The 26817-nt window shown below is 37.2% G+C and overlaps 2 protein-coding genes across 3 annotated transcripts in view; one reads left to right on the top strand and one right to left on the bottom strand.

Annotated features, from left to right (window-relative positions):
• The window catches only part of CLCA1 (chloride channel accessory 1), a 29222-nt gene extending 18395 nt beyond the window's left edge, over window positions 1-10827 (top strand). The window contains exons 8-14 of the mRNA XM_077905299.1: window positions 174-348; window positions 2196-2302; window positions 4441-4656; window positions 5231-5492; window positions 6592-6762; window positions 9021-9260; window positions 10323-10827. Of these exons, the coding sequence (XP_077761425.1) occupies window positions 174-348; window positions 2196-2302; window positions 4441-4656; window positions 5231-5492; window positions 6592-6762; window positions 9021-9260; window positions 10323-10705 (1554 nt within the window). The 3' untranslated portion in view covers window positions 10706-10827. The remainder of the gene's footprint in view (window positions 1-173; window positions 349-2195; window positions 2303-4440; window positions 4657-5230; window positions 5493-6591; window positions 6763-9020; window positions 9261-10322) is intronic.
• ODF2L (outer dense fiber of sperm tails 2 like) overlaps window positions 1-26817 on the bottom strand; it is a 179576-nt gene that overhangs the window by 126283 nt on the left and 26476 nt on the right. The gene's annotated exons all lie outside the window — the stretch shown is intronic.

Genomic DNA, 26817 nt, shown 5'->3' on the forward strand with positions numbered 1-26817 from the left:
TCCATGAATGTTGCTGATTTAAAATTATATCATTTTAAGACAGAGAGATATTTGACGATTCTCAGGCACTTCCGTTTATTCCCTCTGGAGTTTCTCTTCTCATTCCCTTTAAATGCAGTTTTCCCAAACACTATGGCCACCCTAACAACTCATGCCCTGCATTATGTTCTTAGGTTATTAAGAAGAAATACCCAACAGATGGAGCTGAGATAGTGCTATTGACTGATGGAGAGGACAACACTATAAGCTCATGCTTTAATGAAGTGAAACAAAGTGGAGCTGTCATCCACACAGTCGCCCTCGGACCCTCTGCAGCAAAAGAACTAGAGGAGCTATCTAAAATGACAGGTGAAGGGTGGTCTGCTGCTGCTGTGTCCCACTGAATTGTCTCTTCCAATGGACTGTGGCTCCAGTGAACTGGGGAGAAGGGGAAGGGTGGGACATATATATAGAGAGGGGTAATCTTATTAATTAACTACCTGCCTTTACCTCCAAATGACCATTAGAATTGACCCTCCATTTCTTGTAAGGCCTCAGTTCTAGGATTTTGACAGTCTGGAGAAAGATGGGACCAGCACAGCCCTCTAGTTAGGACTCAGGTCTCTCTTCCCAGACACTTTGTAAGAACTGCAAAGAACCTAATAGGTTAGCCAGAAACCACTCTCTTCTACTTGGCAACTGGCTAAGAGACCCAGGGAAGACAGAAGACAAGCCACTAACTATATAGTACCATGATACAAGTCATCTACTAACAGTAGAAAGCACACTAGAATAGAAAGCCTTTGACTTTACTATGGAAAGGAGAAGGGTCCAGGAAGGTGACATCTAAGTTGAGACTCTAATAAGGAGTGGTAGGGGAAGAGCAAAGGGCCTAATGAATCACACTGAAAGTCACTCTGAAAATGTAGAAAACAATGCAGTTTCTCCATAAAACATTAATATATTGTGCTTCTCTCATACACAGACAGATGGTTAAAATAGATTCCATATGTGCTTGGCTTCTTTAGCAGAGTAGGTGGGCACAATTTTTTTTTTAAACTTCTGGCCAGCATTATGGATATCGATTATTATGCTGAGTTGCCTTCTGAGGCAGCCACAATGAATGACAGGGCTGCTTGTTCCAAATACTACCTAGCTTAGTCTGGGTTTCCTAGCAGCAGAGCCTGAGACAGGGATGGATTTGGGTGAATGTGATTTATAGAGGGAGAGTTATCAGGAGAATGAGAGAAAGGGAAATAGGATAGGACAGGGGAAGGACCCAAGCACAGAAGTGAACTTAGAGTCTAGCTGAAGCTAACCCCACAGGCGGCTCTCAATCTGGAATTGCATCACATACTTGGTATAATCTTGAGGCAAAAGGGCTAACCTTTTTGTACCACTGCACCCATCAGTCAGTGGCCATGGACAGTCAAGGCAAGGGGGAGGTGAGGGAGTATGTTATTTCTCTAGCAAGCATAGCCCCTTTTGGCACAGCAATTCTCTGGAAAAGTGGGGCAGCTATATGCCATTAGCAGCTAACACTTAGAGTAGCTGGGGAGAGATTCCCTTGCATAGGTAAGGGTATCTGGGTGATGCCCCGAGAGCATTACCAAAGTACTTACCTTAAACTTTGGATGGCAATTAATGGTTTAAAAGTGCTTTCACATCAAATACCTTAGTTATACATGTTCTAAATAGCCTGAGACTGTGAGACCTGGTGTATAATCTGTTTTTTTACTACATGTTATACTTTTCTATAACTGTCCCTTGTTAACTGTTATTTCTTGCTGTTGTTACATACACATGTTTTATGATTTAGAAGAAAATTCAAAAGTCAAGCTTGTTAGGATTCTATCTCAAAAAGGAATAAATCAACAGACTTGGACTAAGGCTTAATAAATTCTCTTATATGAAGTGCATGACCTTTAAACCATGAAATTTTATGATACTAGTTTTGACCTATCAGAGATCCGTGGCTGCTTTGCAGATAACTGACATAGCTGGGCAACTGAGGTGTTGCTGAATCTTATTTAGTAGAATTAAAAAATTACTATAGACTTCTGAGTTAATCTGGATGCTTATTTGAGGTTGATCGATTAATACTTTAAAATGCAATAGAATATTTATTTCACATATTCTGCTATCTAACAATAGCTAAAATGCTGCAAATACTTGCTTTCTAGAAAACAGCTTCTGATAATATAATTGCATTTTAGGCGGTTTACAGACATATGCTTCAGATCAGGCTCAGAACAATGGCCTCATTGATGCTTTTGGGGCCCTTTCATCTGGGAATGGAGTTGACTCCCAGCGTGCTATCCAGGTCAGAATTTTTACTCTTTGGTTTTTCATGTTTATAAATAATCATAACCAAGATGGAGAGTTTAATGGTTAAATTTATTAAGTACTACATTCTTCTAGTAGTAATTTAAAATTAAAAATGGAAGTTTTAGCTTGATATTGGACACTATTCCTAAAATGCAACAGTACTTACTTAAGCAAAGTAATTAGTGTCTACTTGCTTGGAAATAATACTAACTGACTTCTCCATAGAAACCAGCAACATAAAACATAATGAGCCCAAGAATTCTTTTTCAACATCTGTTAACAAGCACCCGTAGCAATATAATTGGCTCAAAATTTTCTTCACAGTAGATCATCTTAACACAAATTTTCTGGGACAAGTAAGTGTTCAGGGATTACTTGTTCTATTTTTTCTATTACCTCAAATCCCTGATATTTGCCAACATCTCCTTATAATGGATGAAAAATGTTTTGTTCTGTGAAAAACCCATGATGTCAGTCAGGACACCTGGATCCTGGTCCTAGGCCTGCCATTAACTCTCTAACTGTGGATTAAGAATTTCTGCTTTCTGGGCCTCAGTTTCTCAGCCAGATATGAAGCAGAAAACATATATGGGCCCTTCTGGTTCTAAAATCTCAAGAAAACCAAATTTTCTTTCAAAATCTTTGAGACTATTCTTTAAAAGGGCAAATGTATTTTAAATGTTCTTCTTAAAGTTTGAAAAGTTACTCATATGAATTTTTAAGCTAGAGAGTGAACAATCAGAACTCACATCTGTGTGAATTATGATTTTTATTTTGATAATTTGGTTGTGAACTCACAATTTTATTGTGAAAGTTTGACTGAAAGTAAAAGAATAATGTCATGTCAAAGCCAAACAGTGACAGATTTTGAAATAATCGGTTTTCTGATCTACCACTGTAGCATAACGAAGACAACAATTATACTCATTTGGGTTATCCTAGTTCAGACTTAGAAAATTAAACTCAAGAGTTCAGTCTGGAAATTGGAGAAATGTGTCTGAAAAAAAAAGTAATCAAATTGATGAAAGGAAATTCAGTCAGGTAGTTCCTGCCCATTATTTTTGTATTTAAGAAGCTTAATAGTGAGAGAGATAAATGAGAACTCATTTACCCACCTGCCTTAAGAATCAGATATAAGAGCCCTTTACTTGCTTCACATCCAAGATCAAATCTACCTATGAAATTAGAAAATCTGATTCCATGACCCAGCTACTCTATCTTCTCTTAGTTATTAGAACAAGAAATAATTATCTAGGAGACAATCTTCAAGGTAACATTCTCTGTAAAAGTCCTGTTAACCCTTCCCCACCTCAGTCCCTGCTCTAACCACTCGTCATTCTGCTCCAAACAACAAATCAACCTTGGCCCTTGACTTATTTCATTTCTTTTCACAGGGACTGAAATAATACTTGACCTAGCAATTGGTTATTTGCAAAAAAAGTTCCAGTCAGACTCCTTAAGAGTTAATAAACTAGTAAACAGGATGAGATATAAACACTAGTAGGTATAAAGTAAAACAAAGGACACCTGGGTGGCTCAGTGGTTGAATATCTGCTTTTGGCTCAAGTTGTGATCCTTGGGTCCTGGGATTGAGTCCCACATCAGAGTCCCCACAGGGGTCCTGCTTCTCCCTCTGCCTATGTCTCTGCCTCTCTCTCTGTGTCTCTCATAAATAAATAAAGTCTTTCAAAAAAAAAATAAAGCAAAACATACTGCGAGAATATCAAAGAACTGGTTAGAATCAAGATTCTGTAGGAACTCACAGGAGGGAGAGATTATTCTGTTAGTAAGTGAGATGGACATTAGAGAAAGTTGCATAAAGTGCCATTTGAAATGAATTTTGAAGGACTGGCAAGGCTTAGATAAATGGAGATGAATGTATAGACTTTCAGAAAAAGCAGAGACTATGATAAAGTCAGAGTCAGGGATTCATGAGTGTCATATGGGGAAGTAGTCTGACTTGGGTTTAAGAATAAACATTGTGGAAGCTAAGGCCAGAAGAAAGGTAATTTAGAACTGGATAATGATAAGACATAAATACAAAACCAATGACACAGGCATCAGGAAGAATGAAGAGACTGTGTGATGTGGGCTGGTATTCTCCAGAATGTAAAGAATTGTTTTCCTTAACAGCTTGAAAGTAAAGGAGTAACCCTCCAGAACAATCAGTGGATGAACGGCACAGTGCTTGTGGACAGCACTGTGGGAAATGACACTTTATTTCTCATCACTTGGACAACACAGCCTCCCCAGATCCTTCTCCGGGATCCTAGTGGAAATAAACAAGATGGCTTTGTAATGGACACAAACACCAAAATGGCCTACCTCCAAATCCCAGGCACTGCCAAGGTATGGGGTCAGGTTTTATCCTTCTCACAATTTGACAAGATAAAATTTTTACAAAATAATCACTGCTTTTTAAATGTGGGTGGTAAAAGGAGAGTTAGTTTTGAATGAAAGAAAGAACAAAAAAAATTCTCCACCCAGTTCTCTATCTCATTAGTATGACAGCAAATCAAGGGAAGGAAATTGGTATTATTTTCTCCAGGTATGAAAGGGAGAACTTTCAAACTTCACATATAAAGTCAAGATGCAAAATGGTCCTTGAAACTTCAGGATCATGAAAAACATTTCCTCTACCCAGGAACCCACTGATTTGATACTGCTTTTTAGAAACCAAGGAAATGATAAGGGCACAGCTTTCTGACCTCATTTTCCCCAATTAAGATTTTCTTGACAGTGAGAACCATGTGGCTAATCCAAATGTACCAAAGTTTCCCTTGGCTGACAGAGTATCAGAGATTTTCTTAGAGAGGCTTGTATCATGCTTGTATCAGATAAGATCTTCCTATAGGTGACATTAAGGTCAGGTCAGTGTCATCTACAATCATTAATTGGAAACGTCTCCATTTGTTTTGGTCAGGTTGGCATGTGGAGTTACAGTCTGCAAGCAAGCTCACAAACCCTGACTCTGACTGTCACCTCCCGTGCATCAAGTGCTACTTTGCCTCCAATTACAGTAACCTCTAAAATGAACAAAGACACGGGCAAATTCCCTAGCCCAATGGCAGTTTATGCAAAAGTTCATCAAGGAGCCACGCCAATCCTCAGGGCCACTGTCACAGCTGTAATAGAATCAGTGAATGGTAATACAGTTAACTTGGAATTACTGGACAATGGAGCAGGTAATTAGTCAAAAAATCGGAAAACACATCTTTCTTTTCCAAAAAGAAACTAAGGAACAGAAGGGGAGGGCATGATGCTGTGAGGACAGTTACAAGCAGGGAGTCCACTACTGGGGGTCTTGTTGAGAGAGTTCTCTACTTCCTCACAATGCCTATAGTTTAAAATGTTGGAAAACATGAAGAAAGGCCTATCTTTTGCCTCAGCACTAAGACCAAACACATTAGTGGCTCAAGCTCAATACACTCCGATACTCTAGGGAGTTGTCAGAGGGTATCCTACACTCCCTAAAAAGGGAAGGAGGAAAATTAGTTATTAACTTTAAGGAGGAAAATTAGTTATTATATTAATAACTATCTTATGTTATATTCATTTTTATCTCTACCATACGCTTTTGAGATATTATTATCCCTACATTACAGATGAAGAAACTGAGGCTGTCACATTTAGAAAGCAGCAGAGATAAATTCAAATGTAGTTATATGTCCTTGTAATATGTATGCAGACTCTGTATTAGCTTGCCCCCAACATGAAAATCCAGCCCTTTATTTTTTAAGGAAATCTAACAGGGAGCGAGAGAAATAGAATTCTACATTTCTTTTTAGACAGAACATGACTTACTCTGATGCAAGTAACCTTATTAGAAAAAAAAAATTCTGTAAATGAATTTCCTATCTAAATATACCTTGGTGAGAAGTCATAAGTTTAAAAAAAAATCATATAACTTTTTTTTCTCTGCAGTAATGTACAGCAATTTAATTCAGTTCAACAGATACTTAATGAATAGTTACCTTGCACTCTATCAGATATAGGAGACACATGGCATGATCTCCAATTTCAAAAAGAAAGACAATAATTCAGGAAGACAAAATATACACACATGAAGCTACACACACACACACTGACATATATATACATGTGCACACATGCATAAGAGAAAAAAGTAGATCTCATCTTGAACACAATCAAATTGTAAACTCTCTTGGAGATAGTGCAAAATTATCTTTGCTTTGAAAATTTTTAACTCACATTTGAATTGGAAATATACAAATGTCCATGTACCTTTCAGATATTCATTAATTGCTTCATTTTCCTGTCAAGGTGCTGATGCTACTAAGGATGATGGTATCTATTCAAGGTATTTTACGGCTTATGATACAAATGGTAGATACAGTGTGAAAGTGTGGGCTCTGGGAGGAATAAATGCAGCTGGACAGAAGGTAACACCCAGGCAGAATGGAGCCATGTACATACCTGGCTGGATTGAGAATGGTAAGTAATCTGTAATAACACACCTGGCTTGAGTTAAAGGCTTGGGATCAAGAGAAAACCATTAAGCCTACAAAGAGAATGGTGTAATTTAATAGCAGAGTTTCTCAGGCTGAACACTATTGATATTTTGGGCCACATAATTCTTTGTTGTGGGGGCTGTCCTGTGCATGGTAGGATGTTTACTAGCATTCGTGGCCTCTACTCCCTAGTTATCTGAAGCAGCCCCCACCATTATGACAATCAAAAATATCTCCAGACATCATCCACTGTCCTCTAGGAGGCAAAATAACCCTCAGCTGAAAACCAATAGATTGAAGATAGCTTTCAACTGTCTGGGTTCACAGTCTAGCCCTCTACCAACTAAAGTATTTTAGATAATCTCTTTGTGCTTCACTTTCCTCAGTTGTAAAATAGGAATAATAATGGTAACTACCTCATAAGGTAGTTATGAGGAATAAACAAGGAAACACACCTAATAAACTGCTGCTGGTAAATAGTAATGTTCAATAAATGTTTGCTATTATTTTTAATAAATTTTAAAACATTTTGTAATGAAGCTCTTTCCACTGATATTGGCATATCCATAGAATAAAGGAATTTAGGGCTTATTTTATACATCAGTATCATAAGCCTTGCTGTCTCCTTTCTCTTGCTCAGGCCAGAGAGAATAGTAGATGAGCCTAATGCCAGCCAGTACACTGAGGCCACATGTAAGCATGTGGGGAATTGTGCTTCAAGAAACAGGCAGTCCAATACCACTCCTGGTAATAAACACTTGACGAGGACTGGAGCTGGAATTAGGATCAAGACCAGTCCTGATGGGTTCCAGGACTTGTTTTCCATCAATCTCTACTCTGTCTTGGGCAGGTCTTTTCCTAGCGTCTGGTGTATTATAAGAACAGCTCCTCCAAGAAGCTTTCCACTGCCCTCTTTACTTGGGTGTGTGCTCAGTAAAAGAAGGATTCTAGGACATGTGGTATCTCATGCAAAGGTGATCACAGGAAAAAAAAATGCTTTAAAGGACACTTTTGTTTCCAAAGCTTTTTCACATATTTCAGCTTATTCTCATTTGTTCTTCTTTCTGAGTTAGGGGAAGAAGGCAGGTGAAGATTGGCTTAGCAGCCATATCTAGCTTCATGCTCAATGTTTTACTCACACTAGAACATTACATTCTCCTAATTATCCTATTTTACAAATGGAAAAACAGGCTCGAGAGGTTATTGGTCTAATTGTTAGGACTAACCATGATAGTGCCTAGCTTGGCATTGAAAGCCATGTTTCTCTCTCTATCTCTTCATGTGCCTGAATATCGAGAGAGATGGTCTCTATTGGTGAATTGAATACTAACTTTATCTTTGCCCAAGACCAGATTGATGGGCATGAAGATAATCTGTCTTTACAGATTAAAATTTTATAAGGGCTAAAGAAATAGAATTTATGAGAGAGTAAATTCTAAGTAATGCCATGTTCAGATATTTTGGAATATTTTTATTGAAATAAAAGTCTGAGAACCCCACTGATTGAGCAGGCCAAGGTATTTTTTGAATTCTAGTATTACATTTATACAACCTTTCAGCAAGAATGTGAAGAAAATTAAGATTGCCTCAAGTACAATGTTCCCATACATTCAATGAGAAAATCAGAAGTCTTTTAAAATCATAAAATTTTAGAATGCCTAACATAAAGCAATTTATGAGAATATGCAATCTAATGAGAAAGATTAAACACAAACAGAGAAAAAGAGAAAGAAAAATGTATGGAAGAAATAATCAAAGCAATTCTTGATAGTCCAGATGGTTAGTTACTAAATAAATAGGAAAAATAAAACAAACAGTATTATCTAGGTGAAAGAGATTTCTTGAGGCAGCCTAAGAAGGCTTAAAACAGAGGTAGGATTTAAACTGATCAAGAAAAGTAAATCAGGATAGCCAAAAAGATGGAAAGAGAAAGAATTCCAGGACAAATGTCATGAAAATAAATTATGAGAATTGTTATTTCAGAAAGTATCTGTGAAATTAAAAAAAAAAAAAACAACTGATTCTCTCTTTGCTTTTTTTCCTCTGATGCAACTGGATTTGGGATCTTTACATCAAATAGTTAAAATTAATTTTGTGCGTGGGAGGAAAGAAGACAAAGGCAAGACTAGGAAGAAAGTAATCTGATAACAAAACAGAAGGAAGTATAGTCATATAGTCGCTTACAATGTGATGTGATGTGATGTGATGTGATGTGATGTGATGTGATGTGATGTGATGCAGGTGAAGTAAAATGGAATCCACCGAGACCCGAAATTAATAAGAATGATCTTCAAGGCAAGCAAGTGTGTTTCAGTAGAACATCCTCGGGCGGTTCATTTGTGGCCTCTGGCGTCCCACTAGCTCCCATACCTGATCTCTTCCCACCCTGTCAAATCACTGACCTTCAGGCAAAAATCCACGGGGACAACTTTATTAATCTGACTTGGACAGCTCCTGGGGATGATTATGATCATGGAAGAGGTAAGCTGAATGTGGTAGTAGACCCGGTAAAGGTGTTAAGCAGCCAGTAGAGGTGCAGCAGGAGGTGAGGCAGGCAGACATGTTGTGATACATGTCAAAGGCAGAAGGCAAAAGGGATCTTGAATGTCTTCTGAAATGAAAGGTTAGGATTTTTAAATAGGAGAGGTTTAGAACCTGAAAAACTGACCTACTTTAAGTTTTAAGAAGTTTCAACCAGTAACAGGCAATCTTTAGTTTTTTTTTTTTTTTTTTTTTTTAAATCTTGCCAAGCTGTCCTTTAATAAATTCCATTTTTAGCAGTGATTCCTGGAAAGGATTGGGAATAGAGCATAGATATCTAGGGAGCAGAACTCATCTTTGGAATAAACCTCAAGTTCTACTGGATTTTTATCTCAAAGTATAGTCTTCAGATTGCAGCATGGGTATCACATGAGTGCTTGTTAGAAATGTGGAGCCCCAAGCCCCAACTAGATCTAGCAATCCAAAATCTGTATTTTAAGATCCCTGGGTATTTTATATGCACATGAAAGTTTAAGAAGCAACTTTTATCTTCCATAAATAATGAAGCAATGAGCAGTAATTTAAAGACTTCCTCTCTTAGCCAGGTGCATGCACAGAAATACTGACCAAGGTCATGCCTGATCCAGATTTATTTATTTATTTACTTACTTACTTAATTTATATATTTGAGGGAGCGCATAAGCTGGGAGGGGCGAGGGCAAAGGGAAAGGGAGAAAGAGAACCTTAAGAGCACTCCATGGTGGCATGGAGCTCATCAGGGATAGATCTCACCACTCTGAGATCATGACCTGAGCCCAAATCAAGAGTGGGATGCTTAACCCACTAAGCCACCCAGGCACCCTCTGATTCAGTTTTATACTTATTACTCTGTTGAGATGCCCAAACAAGAATGTAAAAAGAATACTAATACTTATAAATATGGACTATCAATTACATTTATTCGCTGGAACTTTATGGAGTAGTGATATAGTTTCTAATAAACTTTAAAACTTCTTTAACACTTGACAATTACAAATCACAACTTTTTTTTTCTCTTTTTAGCTCACAAGTACATCATTAAAATAAGTGCAAATATTCTTGATCTCAGAGACAAATTCAATGATTCACTTCAAGTGAACACATCGGATCTCATCCCGAAGGAGGCCAACTCTAAGGAAATCTTTGTTTTTACACCAGAAGACATCACTTTTGAAAATGGCACAGATCTCTTCATTGCTGTTCAGGCTGTTGATAAGTCCAACCTAAAGTCAGAAATCTCTAATATTGCACGAGTGTCTTTGTTTATTCCCCCAGAGACTCCTCCAGAGATACCAACTCCTTCTCCTCCTTGTCCTGATATTAGTGTCAATAGCACCATTCCTGGCCTTCACGTTTTAAAAATTATGTGGAAGTGGCTAGGGGAATTGCAGCTGACACTAGGCTAGGGCTGAGTTTTCACGAGATGAATAAATCATCCATCCTTCTTTTGATTATAAAATTTTCCAAAATGTATTTTAAACTTTTCTGTAGAGGGCGATGTAATGAAATAAAATATTAAACAACTGGCTACAGATGTATAAAGATTATCCATTTAAATTCAAACGTTTGATCATTGTACAGGCATTTACTAATGATTTTAAAGAAGAGGTGCTTGGATCAATAAATGAAAGTATATTTTAATTCATTTTAAGGAGCTTTGCCAATTAAAAAGAACATGTAATTGCATATGAAAAAGGCCAGAAATGTTCAATGAGGTCAAACTATTTAAATATAAAAGACATGGCTTGTTATTTGAATCAAAACTACCAAGAATATACATTCTCTTCTCTAAATTTGCAGGGATTATGCATTTCAGGAAGAGATTGCATTACAGAAAGAAATAGTAGCATGATGAAGTCTCCTTAGGCATAGAAATGTATGTTATGTGCATGAAATTACAAGTAGTGATGCTTATAGTCACAGTGGTAGGAGATGAGATGAGAAAGGTAGGTTCGAGCCAGATGTGAAAGGGAGGTGATTGAGAAATAAACTTATTTTGCATACTTTGTGCTACATCCTCTAATAATGCCTTATCTGCATTATCTTATGTAATATAATTCAGTTCACTCAACAAACATTCATCAGCTGCCTATTATATTCCAGGTTCATGCTAGGTCTTGAGTACAAAAAAGATGAGTAAGACTTAGCCTTTTTCCTGTAGTGAATAAAGAATATCTGAGGATTTATTATTCTTTTTAATCAAGAGACAGATATAATCAGAGCTATGCTTCAGAAGACAGACTTTGAGAACCATGTGAAGAACTGAATAAAGGTGGGAGAGGTATGATAGATGAAAGAAAAAGGAAAAGAAAGGAAAAAAGGAGCCAAATTAACTTAGCAGTATGGCAATCCATAGGGAATAATCACAAATTCAGGGCCTCCCAGGAGAAGTAGTCTTGTAGAAGGTGTTTCCAGTTCTCAGTTTATTAGCATAAAGAGTTCAAGGTGTGGATGGCTCTCCGATTGAAAATAAAATACCCAGGAGATTGTTTCTATGTAGGCCCAAAATTTATCTCTATGTAGATCTTCCTTATATCAAAACAGGATTTCAAGTACCTTAGAGATACATTCAATAAACACACACACACACACACACACAAAAAAAAAAAAATTAAGAAAATTTTAAAATGAAGAGAAATAAGTATATACTAAAAATAAAAGGAAGATTTAGTACATCCATTGCCTAATATAATGTTCTATATAATTGTAATTATAATTATAATTATAATGTTCTATATAATTATAATTATAATTATAATAATATAATTATAATATAATTATAATATATAATAATTATAATTATAATAATATAATTGTTCTATATAATTGCTGGACTGTGACAGTCCAGTCACATATTTCGTTTTGAGCTTCCAAGCAGGCAGAAAAAGGAGACATACAGACTAACAGATTCTACAGTGAAAAACACACCAGAGGCTCAGGAGGAGCCATGTGAAGTTTTATCCATGGATCCTTAATAAATCTGAAAGCAAGAGGATTCCATCTCTAAGACTCAGATTTCACAGCCATTCTAGATTTTTACTCCAAATGGATAGTTTGATTTGCAGAAATCACAGCCCTTCAACCTGCAAATTTGACCACTACATAAGAGACACCAATACCTAGATTCACAGATGATCTTGAGATGCCTAACCCTTTCCTCTCTCTACCCCCACCCTGTGGATAACTAGAGTCAGCAGCAGCTAGAAGAAAATGTCAAGAATGTGGGTCAAGAATAAGTTCAAATGATGTCATTGCAGACTATTCATCAGCTTTTCAGCACATGTCTGTTTTCCTTGAAGGATGAAAGTTTAGAAATCTCAGATAATAGAGTTTATTTTATAACAACAAAAAAAGTTTGCTATAATAATTGAATGGCAGAGAGTTCTAAGGCTAGGAAAATACTGATGTCCTAAAACATGCTTATTTTTTTTTTAAACTTTTATTTATTTATGATAGGCACACAGTGAGAGAGAGAGAGGCAGAGACACAGGCAGAGGGAGAAGCAGGCTCCATGCACCGGGAGCCCGACGTGGGACTCGATCCCGGGTCTCCAGGACCGCGCCCTGGGCCAAAGGCAGGCGCCAAACCGCTGCGCCACCCAGGGATCCCCTAAAACATGCTTATTAAGGGCACATCCAGGTACTCTGCCAACCAAATGGACAGAAGGTCAAATTGAAATCTTCTGTAAATTACAAAACCAAACCAAGGCACTTGCCTGACCAGAGGGTCACTCACCTGCCCCATGTGGAAAATGGATCTGAGGTCTCCAACTCAGCTCCATAGAACATGGCTGCCATGGCCTGAACCCTTATTGGAAGATTCCCTTTCTTCTAGAAGAGACTGCTCCTTCCATTACCCAAGTACCAGGGATAGCTGGAGAGAAGTATTTTCTAAGCTCCTCTTTGCAACTTAAAAACTAGGGCATTATTCCTATGGTCTCTTGTTTGTGTGTGTGTGTGTGTGTGTGTGTGTGTGTGTGTGTGTTTAAAGCCTTCATATCCTCTATCTGTTCTCTTCACTGTCATCTACCAATCTCACCCAAGACAGACACATGGGTAACAATGTTTGCCCCTTGCCTCCTAAAATCACTCTGCCTAGTACCAGAAGTGATATGAATGAGTCCATCAATATCTGAGCCTCAAACTTCCTTTATCTTTACCCCATCACCAGTAAACTTTAGCAAACTAATGGACTGAAGCATGATAGTGACTTTTTAAAAGTTAAAAAAAATGAGAGAATATTGGCAATTCCACATGGCTTGACCTGGTACTTCTAAGGTCCAGTCTGGACCTAATAATGGCATAGAACAACTTCACCTACCTTAAAATCTTAAAATCTTAAAATCCTATAGCCTATTCTGGCCACAGCCTCTTAACCTCTGAGTTACTCACTTCCTAACCCACTAAACTGGTTTTGCAATTTCATGATGACCTCTCATCTTGATTGCCTCTTTTACCCAGCCCATTATCTCCTTGGCAGTACTGCTCTGATATGGCAGTCACTTCAAGTCCTCCCTTGACAAAATCTTCAATTCCCTCATCTACTTCTACTTTTCTTGTTACCACACCTGCCCTGAAAGTCCCTAGCTTTGCATTAAGCATGTTGTCCCTGTGCTAGAGGCAGTCATTTATCCATCCAACAAAAAATTTTTAAGTACCTACACTGCATCCCAAGCACTGTATTAGAGGCTAAGGATGCAATGAATAAACAAGCCAGGTACGGTTTTTGCTTTCAAGGAGTTTATAGCCAGCTGGCAATAAACAAGCAAGCAGGCAAGTAATAATGTATGATATGGAGGTGCTATTTTGGGAGAAGCGTCTATTTTAGGAACTCATAATTTGGTAGCCAGTCCACATGTGGTGTCTGCCAGGGGAAGTAATACCTAGTGTTATAATGTCTGGCTTTAAGCATAAAAATCAAGAGAAAGAAAAGAAACAAATTGATCCTAACCAGACTTCCATTTCTCCAAATATTACTACATCTTTCCTGTTGGGCAAAATCTACTGCCAGAGGCAATCTGGAGTGACTTTGGGATCAAATTCTTTTCATTCACTCAATGATAGTCTGGTGATATCAACATCAGCAAAAGAATGAGAAAGAGAATATAAGAATATAATATACTTTAAAAAACTACCTGGCACGTGGCCTGAATGGATTCTACATTTTCCCAAATAATTCTAGATGGTTTCAGACTTTGGAGGAAATGCCAAAATCTTTCCAAAGAATATGCTATTCAAGCATGTTAGAATGGTTCATTAATCCAAAGAGAAGAGGGGCCCCTGTGTGGCTCAATCTGTTAGGCATCTGCCTTTGGCTCAGGTCATGATCCTAGGATGTCATGATCCCAGGGTCCTGGGATCAAGCCCCATGTCAGGCTCTCTGCTCAGTGGGGAACCTGCTTTTCCCTCTCCCTCTGCCTGCTGCTGCTTCTGCTTGCTTGTGCGCGCTCTCTCTCTGTGCAATAAATAAATAAATAAATCTTAAAAAAAATAAAACCACAGAGAAGACAAATAAACAAAACAGTGTGTAAGGAAGCTTACAATAAAATTTCACTGAAATAGTCAAAGATGACAATCCAGGTTAAAAACTAAATAATGAGGACAGGAAATTCACTGAATTAGAAAGCTTAAGCAGTGTATATTATTGTAATTGAGAAAAATCTATTTAACCCAGTTCCTGGCACCCAGTGTGATAAGGGAAACATGTTATATTGTTCTTGTTAGCCTATTTAATTGTCGCTAGAGATAAATCTTTTCCTAAGTATCAAAAGTAATTTGAAATCCATTAGGAAAAAAAAAAAACACGTGATGAGCTACAGAATAGACAGCACAATGCACACTGTAGAGGGCATAGCAAGCTCATGCATGATTCCAGCAGTAGCTAATTCTACTCAGAAGGCATAGCTGTGGGATCCAGAGCAATACTTTAGGGAACCAGACAACCAGTCTATTTAGAGGAAGGCTTTTAGTATCTGGCGGTTGGAAAGCAGAATACTCCTATTGCCACCATCACCCCACCCCCACTAACTTGGGCAGTGAGGAAGAGGTTTTGGTGGAGGAGAGATGAGCAGGGTTTCAGGGTCTTGACCAAGAGCAGAAAGGTATAACATTATCACCGTCATCATTTGCTGTCACCGAATATTGATAACAGGCATCATTTACTGGGATTTTACTAAGTGCTAGGCAATAAGTGCTTTAGATACTCACATCTAGGTCCTTCCCTAACATTTGAGGGGCCTGGGGCAAAAATACAAACAGGAAATCCCCATAAAATATCTCTAAATATGCAAACATTATAAATCAGGCTAGCAAGCTATTAAAATGTGTTTATCTCCTATCTTCACAATCATACCTTTGTTATGACTTGCAAAGCCATATTCAAATTTAAATGCAGAACCCCTTGTTCAAGCAGTAGTTTAAAAAAAATGTTATTAAAGCTACTAAAATACAAAGTTTTTTCCTCTCTTCCATATTCTTTCTCAGCTTGTCATGGTGTTTTGGTTATTTAAAGTTGTTCTAAATAAAGATAAATCACAATTTTAAAGTGCTTACATGACTTCAGTATTCATGTTTATATTATACAATGGGAGTCTCAAATGCAAATAAAAGAACACCTATCTTGTATGTGTCACACACATTTTGCATTTTGTAGCTTGTACATGCATGTGTATTTCATTCTTGGCAGAACGGTGAAAACAGTGCACAAAACAGACTCAAGTGTTTTTATTTTACATCTTGTTATGTGTTCTTTACCTTTGGCTTCCCTTTGAATAAGGAAGACTGAAGAAAAAGGAACTATGGGTGGCCCTATTTTTTTTCTTACCTTCTTTCTATATCATCATTTTCAACATAAGTTCCCTCTGTTGGCTAACAAAGGGAAATAATAAAATTAAGAAAAAATGCAATACAATTTCTTGGTTGTTTGTGTTTCTTAGAATATCATTGCCTTCTTTCTGTGTTCAGGGCTGTCAGAGAGCCACCTACTTAATTATAGATATAACATGTTCACCTGGTACCCACTTTGAGTCTCCCTGAACTCCAATGTATTGTGGGTTCACCTGAACTCTGTGCTTATGGGACAGTATGAATGCTTTATGCAAATTGGGTTGCAAGGAACAGCAGATGCACATAGTGCATGTATTTCTTCTACTTAAATGCATGAACCACTGTCCCAGCAAACTTCACTTACAAAACACAAGTTCAAAGACAAAATTAATAAGAATTTCAAGACAACTACAACAAAGCATTAAACCAAACACAGGACCTTTCTGAGTAGAGGGCCATATGTGACAGCATAGATCATGCCTGTGGAGCCAGACCTGGGAGAGACACAGCCACTAAAGAGCCAGAGCAGGGCCCTCTAAAGGGAAGAAACGTCTATCAAAAGGCTATATAGAGGTGCGTGGGTGGCTCAGTTGGTTGGGCATCTGACTCATGATTTAGGCTCAGGTCATGATCTCAGGATTGTGATATTGAGCTTTGCATTGAGCTCTGTGCTGGGCATGGAGCCTGCTTAAGATTCTTCCTCTCCCTTTCCTGTTGTCCCTCCTCCCCCCACCTCACTACCCAATTCATACTTTTCTCTCTCTCTAAAAAAAAAAAAAAAAAAAAAAGGCTATATAAGGACAAGTAAAGCTCAGAGTTAAGTAAGCTGCCCACAACAACTGGCAAATGATTTAACTAGTATTTAAGCAGAGTTAGTTGAAATCTGGACACCAACCTCTTTAATCAGTTTACTATAGACCCTCATGAAATAGAAGCTTAGTTGTATGAACTGGATCAACACTGTACAAGCCTCATATTTTCAGATATTCTTTTCCCCACAGCAAAGAACTTCCAGATTAATTCATTGACAGGCTTGCTCCAGCAATATAGTTGCAATTATACCATTGCTCTGCATAAAACATTAGCTTGATGAAGAGAGAGGAGGCAAGTGACCTTCCTTAGTAGTAATAATTAAAATACATAGAATAATAACAAGAATACTTATTATTTTTTAGTGGTAATAATGATAATAGCAAATATTTATTTAGCATTTACAATGTGCCAGGTCCTATTCTACAAGCTTCTGCTCTATTATCTCATTGTTCTTCACCAGAAACTTTATGAGGTTGATAATACTATTATCCACATTTTGCAAATGAGGAAGCAGAGGCAAAGAGTGGTCCAACAGATTGAGTATGGTCACACAGCTAGTTAATAACAAAGTTGCCATTTTGAACCCAGGCAGTTCTACTACTTTGAATCATTTTTTTCTTTTCATAGATCCATCTCTGTATTAGTGAGGTCTGTTTGCAGACAGATGGAACTAAAGCAACTGACCCAGACAAGATGATCACTAAATATTTCTAGAATAATAGTACAAGGAACATAATTTTATCTGACATAACTACCTCTCACATTAACCAGTTTTTCATACATTTTACTTTTCAGAAAATAATTTTTAAATGTTCCCCTTATAGAAACTTTATAGACTACACAATTTTTAAATCATGTAGCCAGTAGCCAAGGCTCCATATGGAGGAAATATTTTATTTTTAATTCATTGTCCTATGTACCTTCCTTATCTATGTTTACTGTATATCCAGGAACCAGGAAGAGGAAAACCCTGCAGAATCACAGAACTCTTACAAGAAACCTTTCTCAACATAGCAATTAACTTTAGAATTGTCAATCAAATTTGCTAATTTAGGGTACAGAGGTCATTGACTAACTTGTTTCTTTGTTCTAACACTGGATATATATGGATCAAATTTGCTAATAGAACACAGCCTAGTTGTCCAGTAGTTTGTACTATTGCTCTGTTTTACTACCAGGCAGGACTGGATATATGTGGGAATTCATGTATCAAATGTGCTTATCTAGTAGTATCTAGTAGTGTACTAACAGTTCTGAATAATAAACTATGACAAAGGTAACCAAGAATAACAAAGAGCCTAAGCACCAGGATTGATTGCTTTATTCAGTTTCCTCAACTAGGAATAAGGGTATGTTCTAGACCTAATTTTCTGTGTGCTATGAGCAATCCCACTGATTGGTAACAACAACAATACAATCCATACTACTAAATTAAAAATATATATGAGGACGCCTGGGTGATTCAGTGGGTTGGGCATCTGCCTTTGGCTCAGGGCATGATCCTGGAGTTTTGGGATTGAGTCCTGCATTGGGCTCCCTGTGAGGAGCCTGCTTCTCCCTCTGCCTATGTCTCTGCCTCTCTCTCTGTGTCTCTCATGAATAAATAAAATCTTCATATATATATGGAACATTATTTTTACTTTTCACATGAACAAAGATATCTTTAAATGTTAATACTTAGTGCAGTGAGGTATATGCTCTCATGTACTATCTTGTGAATAGTCACCGTGTTTCTAGAAAGCAATTAGCGATGTCAAAGGCCATAAATATCTTTACCCCTTGACACATCAGTTTACATCGAGATATCTCTCATGAGGAAATAACTAAATTGCCAATGAAGATATTCATAGTAGCATTATCTGAATGATACGCAAAGTATAAAACAATTTCAGTGTCTAACAATAATAGTAAAGTATGATGTATTCATGTGGTGAAATTCTATTCAATTATTTTAAGTGGGATTTATAAAATATTTTATTGGCATAAGAAAATGAATATAAATATAAATATATATATATTCCCTCACTAGTTATGGAATATTGGGCAAGTTACTTATCTCTCTCTACTATAGCTTCTTTATCTGTAATGTGAGACTAATAAGTCCTATCATAGGATTGATGTGAAGATTAATTGAATGAACATAAGTAGATTGGTTAGACCAGGGCCTGCAGAGACAGAGAAATCACTAAATCAATAATAGTTACCTCATCACTTCCATCATCATCTTCATCCTTATTTCAAATATCACCAGTATTTTTCACAGACCTAGAACAAACAATCCTAAAATGTGTATGAAACCACAAAAGACCCTGAATAGCCAAAGCAATTCTGAAAAGCAAAGCAAAGCTGGAAGCATCACAATTCCAGACTTCAAGCTATATTACAGAGCTGTAGTCATCAAGACAGTATGGTGCTGGCACAAAAACAGACACATAGATCAGAGGAACAGAATAGAAAACCCAAAATAGTCTTTTGGCAGAATGCTTACACTATGTCTAGTTTTTAAATGTTTACAAAATTGAATGTACAGTATAGTCTTAATAGTTAAGCCAAAATATGTGTATATGTATATATAAAATAGTAGGTAATTAAAATTTCCTTCTTTAAACTTTGTATTTTTCCCAATTTTTAAGTAATGCTTATAGTCAGAACAAAGATTTTATACATAAAAAGAAATAATCTACACAGTACAAAAACCAAAACATGTTGAGAAACAAACAAAAAAAAACAGAAGAGTGATCCCAGAAATTCAAAATGACAACAAAGACTGAGCACTAGGAAGACAGAACAGAGCCAGAAAGGAGGACAATGGAGAATTTATGGTTCTGGAGCATAAGGACATCTCAGCAGTGCCTTCAGAGGCCAGTGTTCCATAGTAAAGATATATGGGACACCATACACCTCTACAAAGATCAGCAAACTTCCAAGAACATTGTACTGGTTGCCAGAGGAAACTCCAAAGGTTGATTTAGAGCATGATGAACCCAAGTTAGTAGCTAAACAAATTCTAATATTAGTTAAAAGATGCTACCAAGAGGCAAGCCCAAGAAACACTCAGAGAAGATGCCAAGTAAATGCGCTTTCTCCACTCCTTTGTCCCATCACTGACTACCATATGAATTTATTTGATATTACTTACTAGAAATAATTGAAAATATGTGACTTCCCTCTGTGAAAATATGTGTGTGCCTCAATAAAATCTGTTCCTTTGGATAAAGATTTAGAATATATGATCCTGGTGGCTACTAGAGGGGATTCATAAAGATTCTTGCCACTCACCGGGTCCCCATTACATTGCCAAAGTTATCTTCAACACAGCCTACTCAATTCTGTTTTAGAAAGAGAGGCATGAAAATAGTTAAAACTAAGTTTTCAAACTATATGAATTAGGCTTCAGTTATCTAGAAATTTCAGTGAAATTATTCCTGATCAATTACAGACAATCAAGGCTATAATAACAAGGAATATGAGATTGGCTGACACTGCTTATACCATAGCCTAATACATCTGCCAACCAAGGTGTTTTCACCTGAGACCACTCTAGACTTGAGGAAATCATCCCCCAGGTGGTTTCAAAATCTGATCTGGATTGAAAAAGTTGGCAGCAAAACTAATTATGTATTTGTTCCTTAATCTGTATTACATTTTGCACTTTACAAGTATTAGACCTGTGTTATCCTTAATTTGAAGTTGGGCTGATTCTGAGTTCTCTCAGGGACTTACTTCCCAAGCCAGAAATGATTCAGCTGCCTTTACAGTAAATCTTTGGACCAAATGGAGAGAGCTCTTGGCTACTCTACTTTCATTATAAATCAAATAGCGAGTTGCTGCTTTGGAAATCATACAACCATGAGTTCAGAAAATTAAAGAGAAATGATTCAACATAGGACAAACCATTTTCCTTAAAATTATTGTACCAGTGGAATCATCCAGATAGGTGAGATTTCAGGTCATATAATAATTCAGCCAAGCTCAATGGTATCTATTTCTTCAGTCTGTTATTGCAGTATGGTTCCTTTTTCTTTCACTTCTTACCCTCTATGAAACGTCCTATAAATCATATTCAGTGGCACACAGATAATAAAAACAGTATCATTTGGAATGCATTCAACGGAATTGGCTGCCCTTGCATAGGTTTGAACACTGTCTCCCTAAAGTGGCACAGAGCATTTGGTAGTTGTATGGCCATTTGTACAGGGCAGAATAACTAGGGAAGGCAGATACAAAATTGCTAATTTGCCACAGTGCAGAAGTGTATTTTGTTATCCAAAAAAACTGCCAGTTCCCCATTTGTCTTTGTATATAAATAAATCCCCTCAAAAGTTTGAATTTAAAACTAATTAGCCTAATTAGCTCTCCTGGTATGCCATAAACAGTTATTAAATAAAATTACCTTAATAGATATGATTCTTGGGACACCTGGGGGCTCAGTCAGTTAAGCATTGGATTCTTGGGTTGGGCTCAGGTCATGATCTCAGGGTAATGAGATCAAGCCCCATGTGGGGCTTCATGCTGGGCGCAGAGCTTGCTTAAGAGTCTCTTCCACTTCTGCCTCTCCCTGCCAACTCAGGTGCCCTCTCTCTCTCTCTCTCAAAAAAAAAAAATAATAATAGGTATAATTCTTAAATCAAGAGACCTAGTATCTTGCTAAATCCTTATCACTGTGGGCTAGCTGGTTGGAAAGTCTAATGCATCTTTGAGTCAGAATCTTGAAAATGGTTTTACATCCTTAGCATTTCCCGGCTTGAAAAGAAAAACAAATCATCATCTAAAATGATTTAAATAATTTAAAAAATAGTTCTAATAGAAAAAAATCTATCATATTTTGATTGAATTCATTGACAATAAGTGACATAAACAACTCTATGTAAAAAGTCACTGTTCCTCTGGAATTGTCCTTAATCATCTGGGGGCTTGTAATTGATGCCTATTTGAGTATCTAAGCACAATCTGATTTTTTAAAAAGCCCTGATATGCAGAGAAGATAAAGACAATGGTTGATTCCTAGAAATGTTTCTCGCTCCACCCAAAGAACAAATTCTTTGTACAAAAAGCATTTTTTAGACCTCATCTGGAATGCACTAGAAGATTGATATATTTAACAACATGTTATTAGCTTGATGTACAAATGAATTCTTTCCTTTTATTCCTTCCAGAAGGAGCTTCTAAATCACTAGATACAGCCCTGAGTACTGAGGACCCAGAGTCTCACGTTTGTTGACTGGTTGACACAGGTCACTGTTATACAAGCCCAGAAAATGTATTGATACCACCACAGGACCACTCTAGGGGTTTGATCAATGTCCAAACTGTTTCATCAGGACCATCTGGGGAAAACATAATAAGAGTGGAGCCCAAGGAGAAAACAGGTCACTATTTTAGAAATGGAGATTTCCAGTAGCCCGTAAATAGTCTTTGGGCTATAAGATAAGAGTAGATAAGTTTGCTATAAAAATAATGGGACAGTAAAAGGATGTTGAAATGTCTCTTAACATATGTGATAAACTATCCCAGAGAAAAAAACAGTGAATAATATTTCTCTGTAAAATTTGCTCCTAAAGAAAATTCCAAAACTTTTCAAAATACTGTATTTTATGTGCAAATACTTAGGATGATCTTGCTGACATCTCCTTGAGACATCTCCGATCATTTAAAACGAGGGGTAATTTTCTCAGCTTCAGAAGAAAGAGAGAACAGTTGTTCCTAGTTAATGTGTCCTGTGCTTCTCAAATTTGACTAATCACTCAGGGAACTAGCTAAAATGCAGATTATGGTTCAGCTGGTTCAAGGCCCAAGATTTTTCATTTCTAACAACCTTCAGATGATACCAGAGGACCTTAACTTGAGAGGCAAGGACTGAGACTGCCCCACCCTTCTCATATCTTTGCTGTCTGACACTGCCCTCTTTGTTATTGTTGATTCACCCAGCTAAGCACTTGACTCAGAACAAGCTTATCAGAGCTCTTCTCCAGGATTTTTTGAACTGTAATTAGAAAAATGGTCAAAGCTATGCATGGTGAGGCTCAGAACTAATCTCTGTCCATTTTTCCCACTGAAAGGGGGAAGTTGCTATGGGATGGTGAGGCCAATAGACCAAGAGATGGGCAAAAACCTGGCTACATTCGTATCCCTAGTTTCCCCAGTTCCCACCCAGCCTGAGCTATAGGGGCAACCTCACCTTTGCAATGCTATGTGAAATATGCCTAATATTGTTTCATATATAAATATATGTGACTAATTTATTTGAGTTGGTTTTCTGTCCCATGCAACCAAAGAGTATGCTTAAAACACTCATACAGTTAATATTTCAGAAAATAATTTATCTCAATCCTCTTTTTTGAGTTAAAAAAAAAAAAAAAACCAAACCATTCATTGTAACCTTTATACACAGAACATATTTCCTAATTTTTGATTCTTACCTACTGGTCTGAGTAGTACCATCTAGCACCTGGAACATACTTGCTGGCTTGGATTCATTGAGCACAATTTATAATGTATAACAGGTACCATGCTGGAGGCTGGGGCCACATGGTCCCTGCTCTCCCACTGGTTTACAGTTTACTAAGGGACAGAGACAAAGTACTTTAATGTGATGTGATATGATGTGATATAATTACAGGAGCTAAAGGAGAAAGTATCACAGAAGAGGTGGCACCTCATCTAAGTCTTGAAGGACAAATAGAAAGAGAAGGAAATTCCAGTCAGAAAGAGCCAAATAGGCAAAGGCATAAAAATTAGAGTGTTCCCTGTAGGTAAATATAAATGTTTCTGTGTGCCCAAAGGAGAAAGAAGAGAGGGCAAGAGGTTGAAAGTACGAGGAAGTAACTAGGCTACAAATCAAGGAAGGCCTTAAACAAAATGACAAAGATCCTACATCTTTTCTTGTAAGCAACAGGGAAATGATAATAAAATAGCTGCAGCAGGACAAGATCATGTTTTATTTAGAAAGACTGTGCTGTAGACTATATTGAGAGGAATTAGGATAGAGGCAGGAGTTCTATGAGGACAGAGATTTCAATCTGAGCTGGTGAGTCACTATACAAAATTATAAAGAGGCAAAATAAAATCTTTCAGGGTCAACTGATTGTCTTTTTCATTACCGGTTACAAATACCTTTAATACATTTTCTTTACACATTATCGTTTAAAGTGTGTCTCTGTGGATAGCATATTACTGCATCTTTTCAAAATCTAAGCTGAGAGTCCCTGTCTTACTAAAAGTGAATTTAATGGTTTATTTGTTAAAAATTATTTCTGCCATCTTCTTTTATATTTTCTACTTCATGTATTTCCTTTTTGTTTCTTCTGTTCCCCTTCCTTCCTATCTTCCATTAGATAGACTGAATTCTACTATGCTGGTTTGAAAATCATACATTACACTTTTAGCCTTCTGGTGGTTATATCTACTTATTAAGACTTATTCTTAGATTTATTATTCATGTATTCATTTCCTATAGTAATAGAACTGAAAAGCTTGATAAGCTATAGATAAATAGCTCTATCACACTTTCCCCCTCTTCCAACAGAAATGCCTTAGTCGGTCCTTATCTCTCTCTGTATTCCAACACCAACTTCCTTCATGTTGATATTTGCCAGAGTTTAAATTATAAATTGATACACTGTTGTTATTCATTGCTTATTTAAACAAGAAACTTTATTAAATTATTTACTAGCATTTAGTTCCTGTATCTTATTTTTTAATGCTTTAAATTTTTATTTAAATTCTAGTTAAAATAAAATGTAATATTGATTTCAGGTGTAGAATTTAGTGATTCATCACTTACAACACTCAACGCTCATCACAATGAGTGCTCTTCTTCATTCTCATCACCCATATTTTATTGATTCATCTTTATTGATTTTGCTTCTTGCGGGAGAATTTCCTCCAAGAGTATTTTTAGAGGGTGTATTAGGTAATCAAAGGCCTAGTATTTCTTTTTTCTTAAAGACTGTATTTATATACTTGAGAGAGAGAGAGCTGAGCCACCCAGGTGCCCAAAGACCTAGTATTTCTGACATTATTTTTATTTCACTCTAATCTTTAAGTTATAATTTAAAATATTAGACAATTTTTTTTCTTTTAGTATTTTGAAAATGGTATTCCATTGCTTCTTGAACTTAGGATTTCTGTTGACAAGTCTGAGCTAGATGTGTAGTTGGTCATTATCAGAGTACAAAGGATAACTGAAGCCATGTGAGATCACCTGCTGGAACATAGAGAAGGAGAAGAGAAGAGAACCAAGAATGAACTGAAAAAAGCCAACACTGAGGAGGGCACTTAATGGGATGTGCACTGGGTGTTATACCATATGTTGGCAAATAAAACTTAAATGAAAAAAAAAAAGCCAGCACTTAAGTGGGAAGAGGGGATAATGAAAAAGGCATTGTGGAGCACCTGACTGGCTCAGTCGGTTAAGCATCTGCCTTAGGTTCAGGTCATGATCCCAGGGTCCTGGGATCAAGTCTTTTTTTTGTTAAATTGAAATTCGATTGGCCAACACATAACACCCAGTGCTCATCCCATCAGGTGCCCCTCTCAGTGCCCATCACCCAGTTATCCTATTCCTCTGCTCACCCCCCTTCCACAACCCTTTGTTCGTTTCTCAGAGTTAGGAGTCTCTCCTGGTTTGTCTCCCTCTCTAATTTTTCTCACTCATTTTCCCTCCTTTCCTTATAATCCCTTTCACCATTTCTTATATTCCCCGTATGAGTGAAACTATATGATGTTTGTCCTTCTCCGACTGACTTACTTCACTCAGCATAATACCCTCCAGTTCCATCCACGTCGAAGCAAATAATGGGTATTCGTCTTTTCTAATGGCTGAGTAATATTCCATTGTATACATAGACCACAGCTTCTTTATCCATTCATCTTTCGAAGGACATCGAGGCTCCTTCCACAATTTGGCTATTATAGACATTGCTGCTATAAACATTGGGGTGCAGGTGTCCCAGCATTTCACTACATCTGTTTTTGGGGTAAATATCCAGTAGTGCAATTGCTGGGTCATAGGGTAGCTCTATTTTTAACTCTTTGAGGAACCTCCACACAGTTTTCCAGAGTGGCTGTACCAGTTCACATTACCAACAGTGCAAGAGGGTTCCCCTTTCTCCACATCCTCTCCAGCATTTGTGGTTTCCTGTCTTGTTAATTTTCACCATTCTCACTGGTGTAAGGTGGTATCTCATTGTGACTTTGATTTGTATTTCCCCGATGGCCAGTGATGCAGAACAGTTTATCATGTGTTTGTTGGCCATGTGTATGTCTTCTTTGGTGAAATTTCCATTCATGTCTTCTGCCCATTTCATGATTGGATTTTTGTTTCTTGGGTGTTAAGTTTAATAAGTTCTTTATAGATCTTGGATACTAGCCCTTTATCTGATATATAATTTGCAAGTATCTTTTCCCATTCTGTTGGTTGTCTTTTAGTTTTGTTGACTGTTTCTTTTGCTGGGCAGAAGCTTTTTATCCTGATTAAGTCCCAATAGTTCATTTTTGCTTCTGTTTCCTTTGCCTTCATATATGAATCTTGCAAGAAGTTACTGTGGCCACGTTCAGAAAGGCTGTTGCCTGTGTTCTCCTCTAGGATTTTGATGGATTTTTGTCTCACATTTAGATCTTTCATTCATTCTGAATTTATCTTTGTGTATGGTGTAAAAGATGGTCTAGTTTCATTTTTCTGCACGTTGGCTATCCAATTTTCCCAACACCATTTATTGAAGAGACTGTCCTTTTTCCAGTGGATAGTCTTTACTGCTTTATCAAATATTAGTTGATCATAGAGTTGAGGGCCCATTTCGGGGTTCTCTATTCTGTTCTATTGGTTTATGTGTCTGTTTTTGGGCTAGTACCACGCTGTCTTGATGATCACAGCTTTGTAA

This window comes from Canis aureus, chromosome 8 (genome assembly GCF_053574225.1).
Source record: "Canis aureus isolate CA01 chromosome 8, VMU_Caureus_v.1.0, whole genome shotgun sequence".
NCBI lineage: Eukaryota > Metazoa > Chordata > Mammalia > Carnivora > Canidae > Canis > Canis aureus.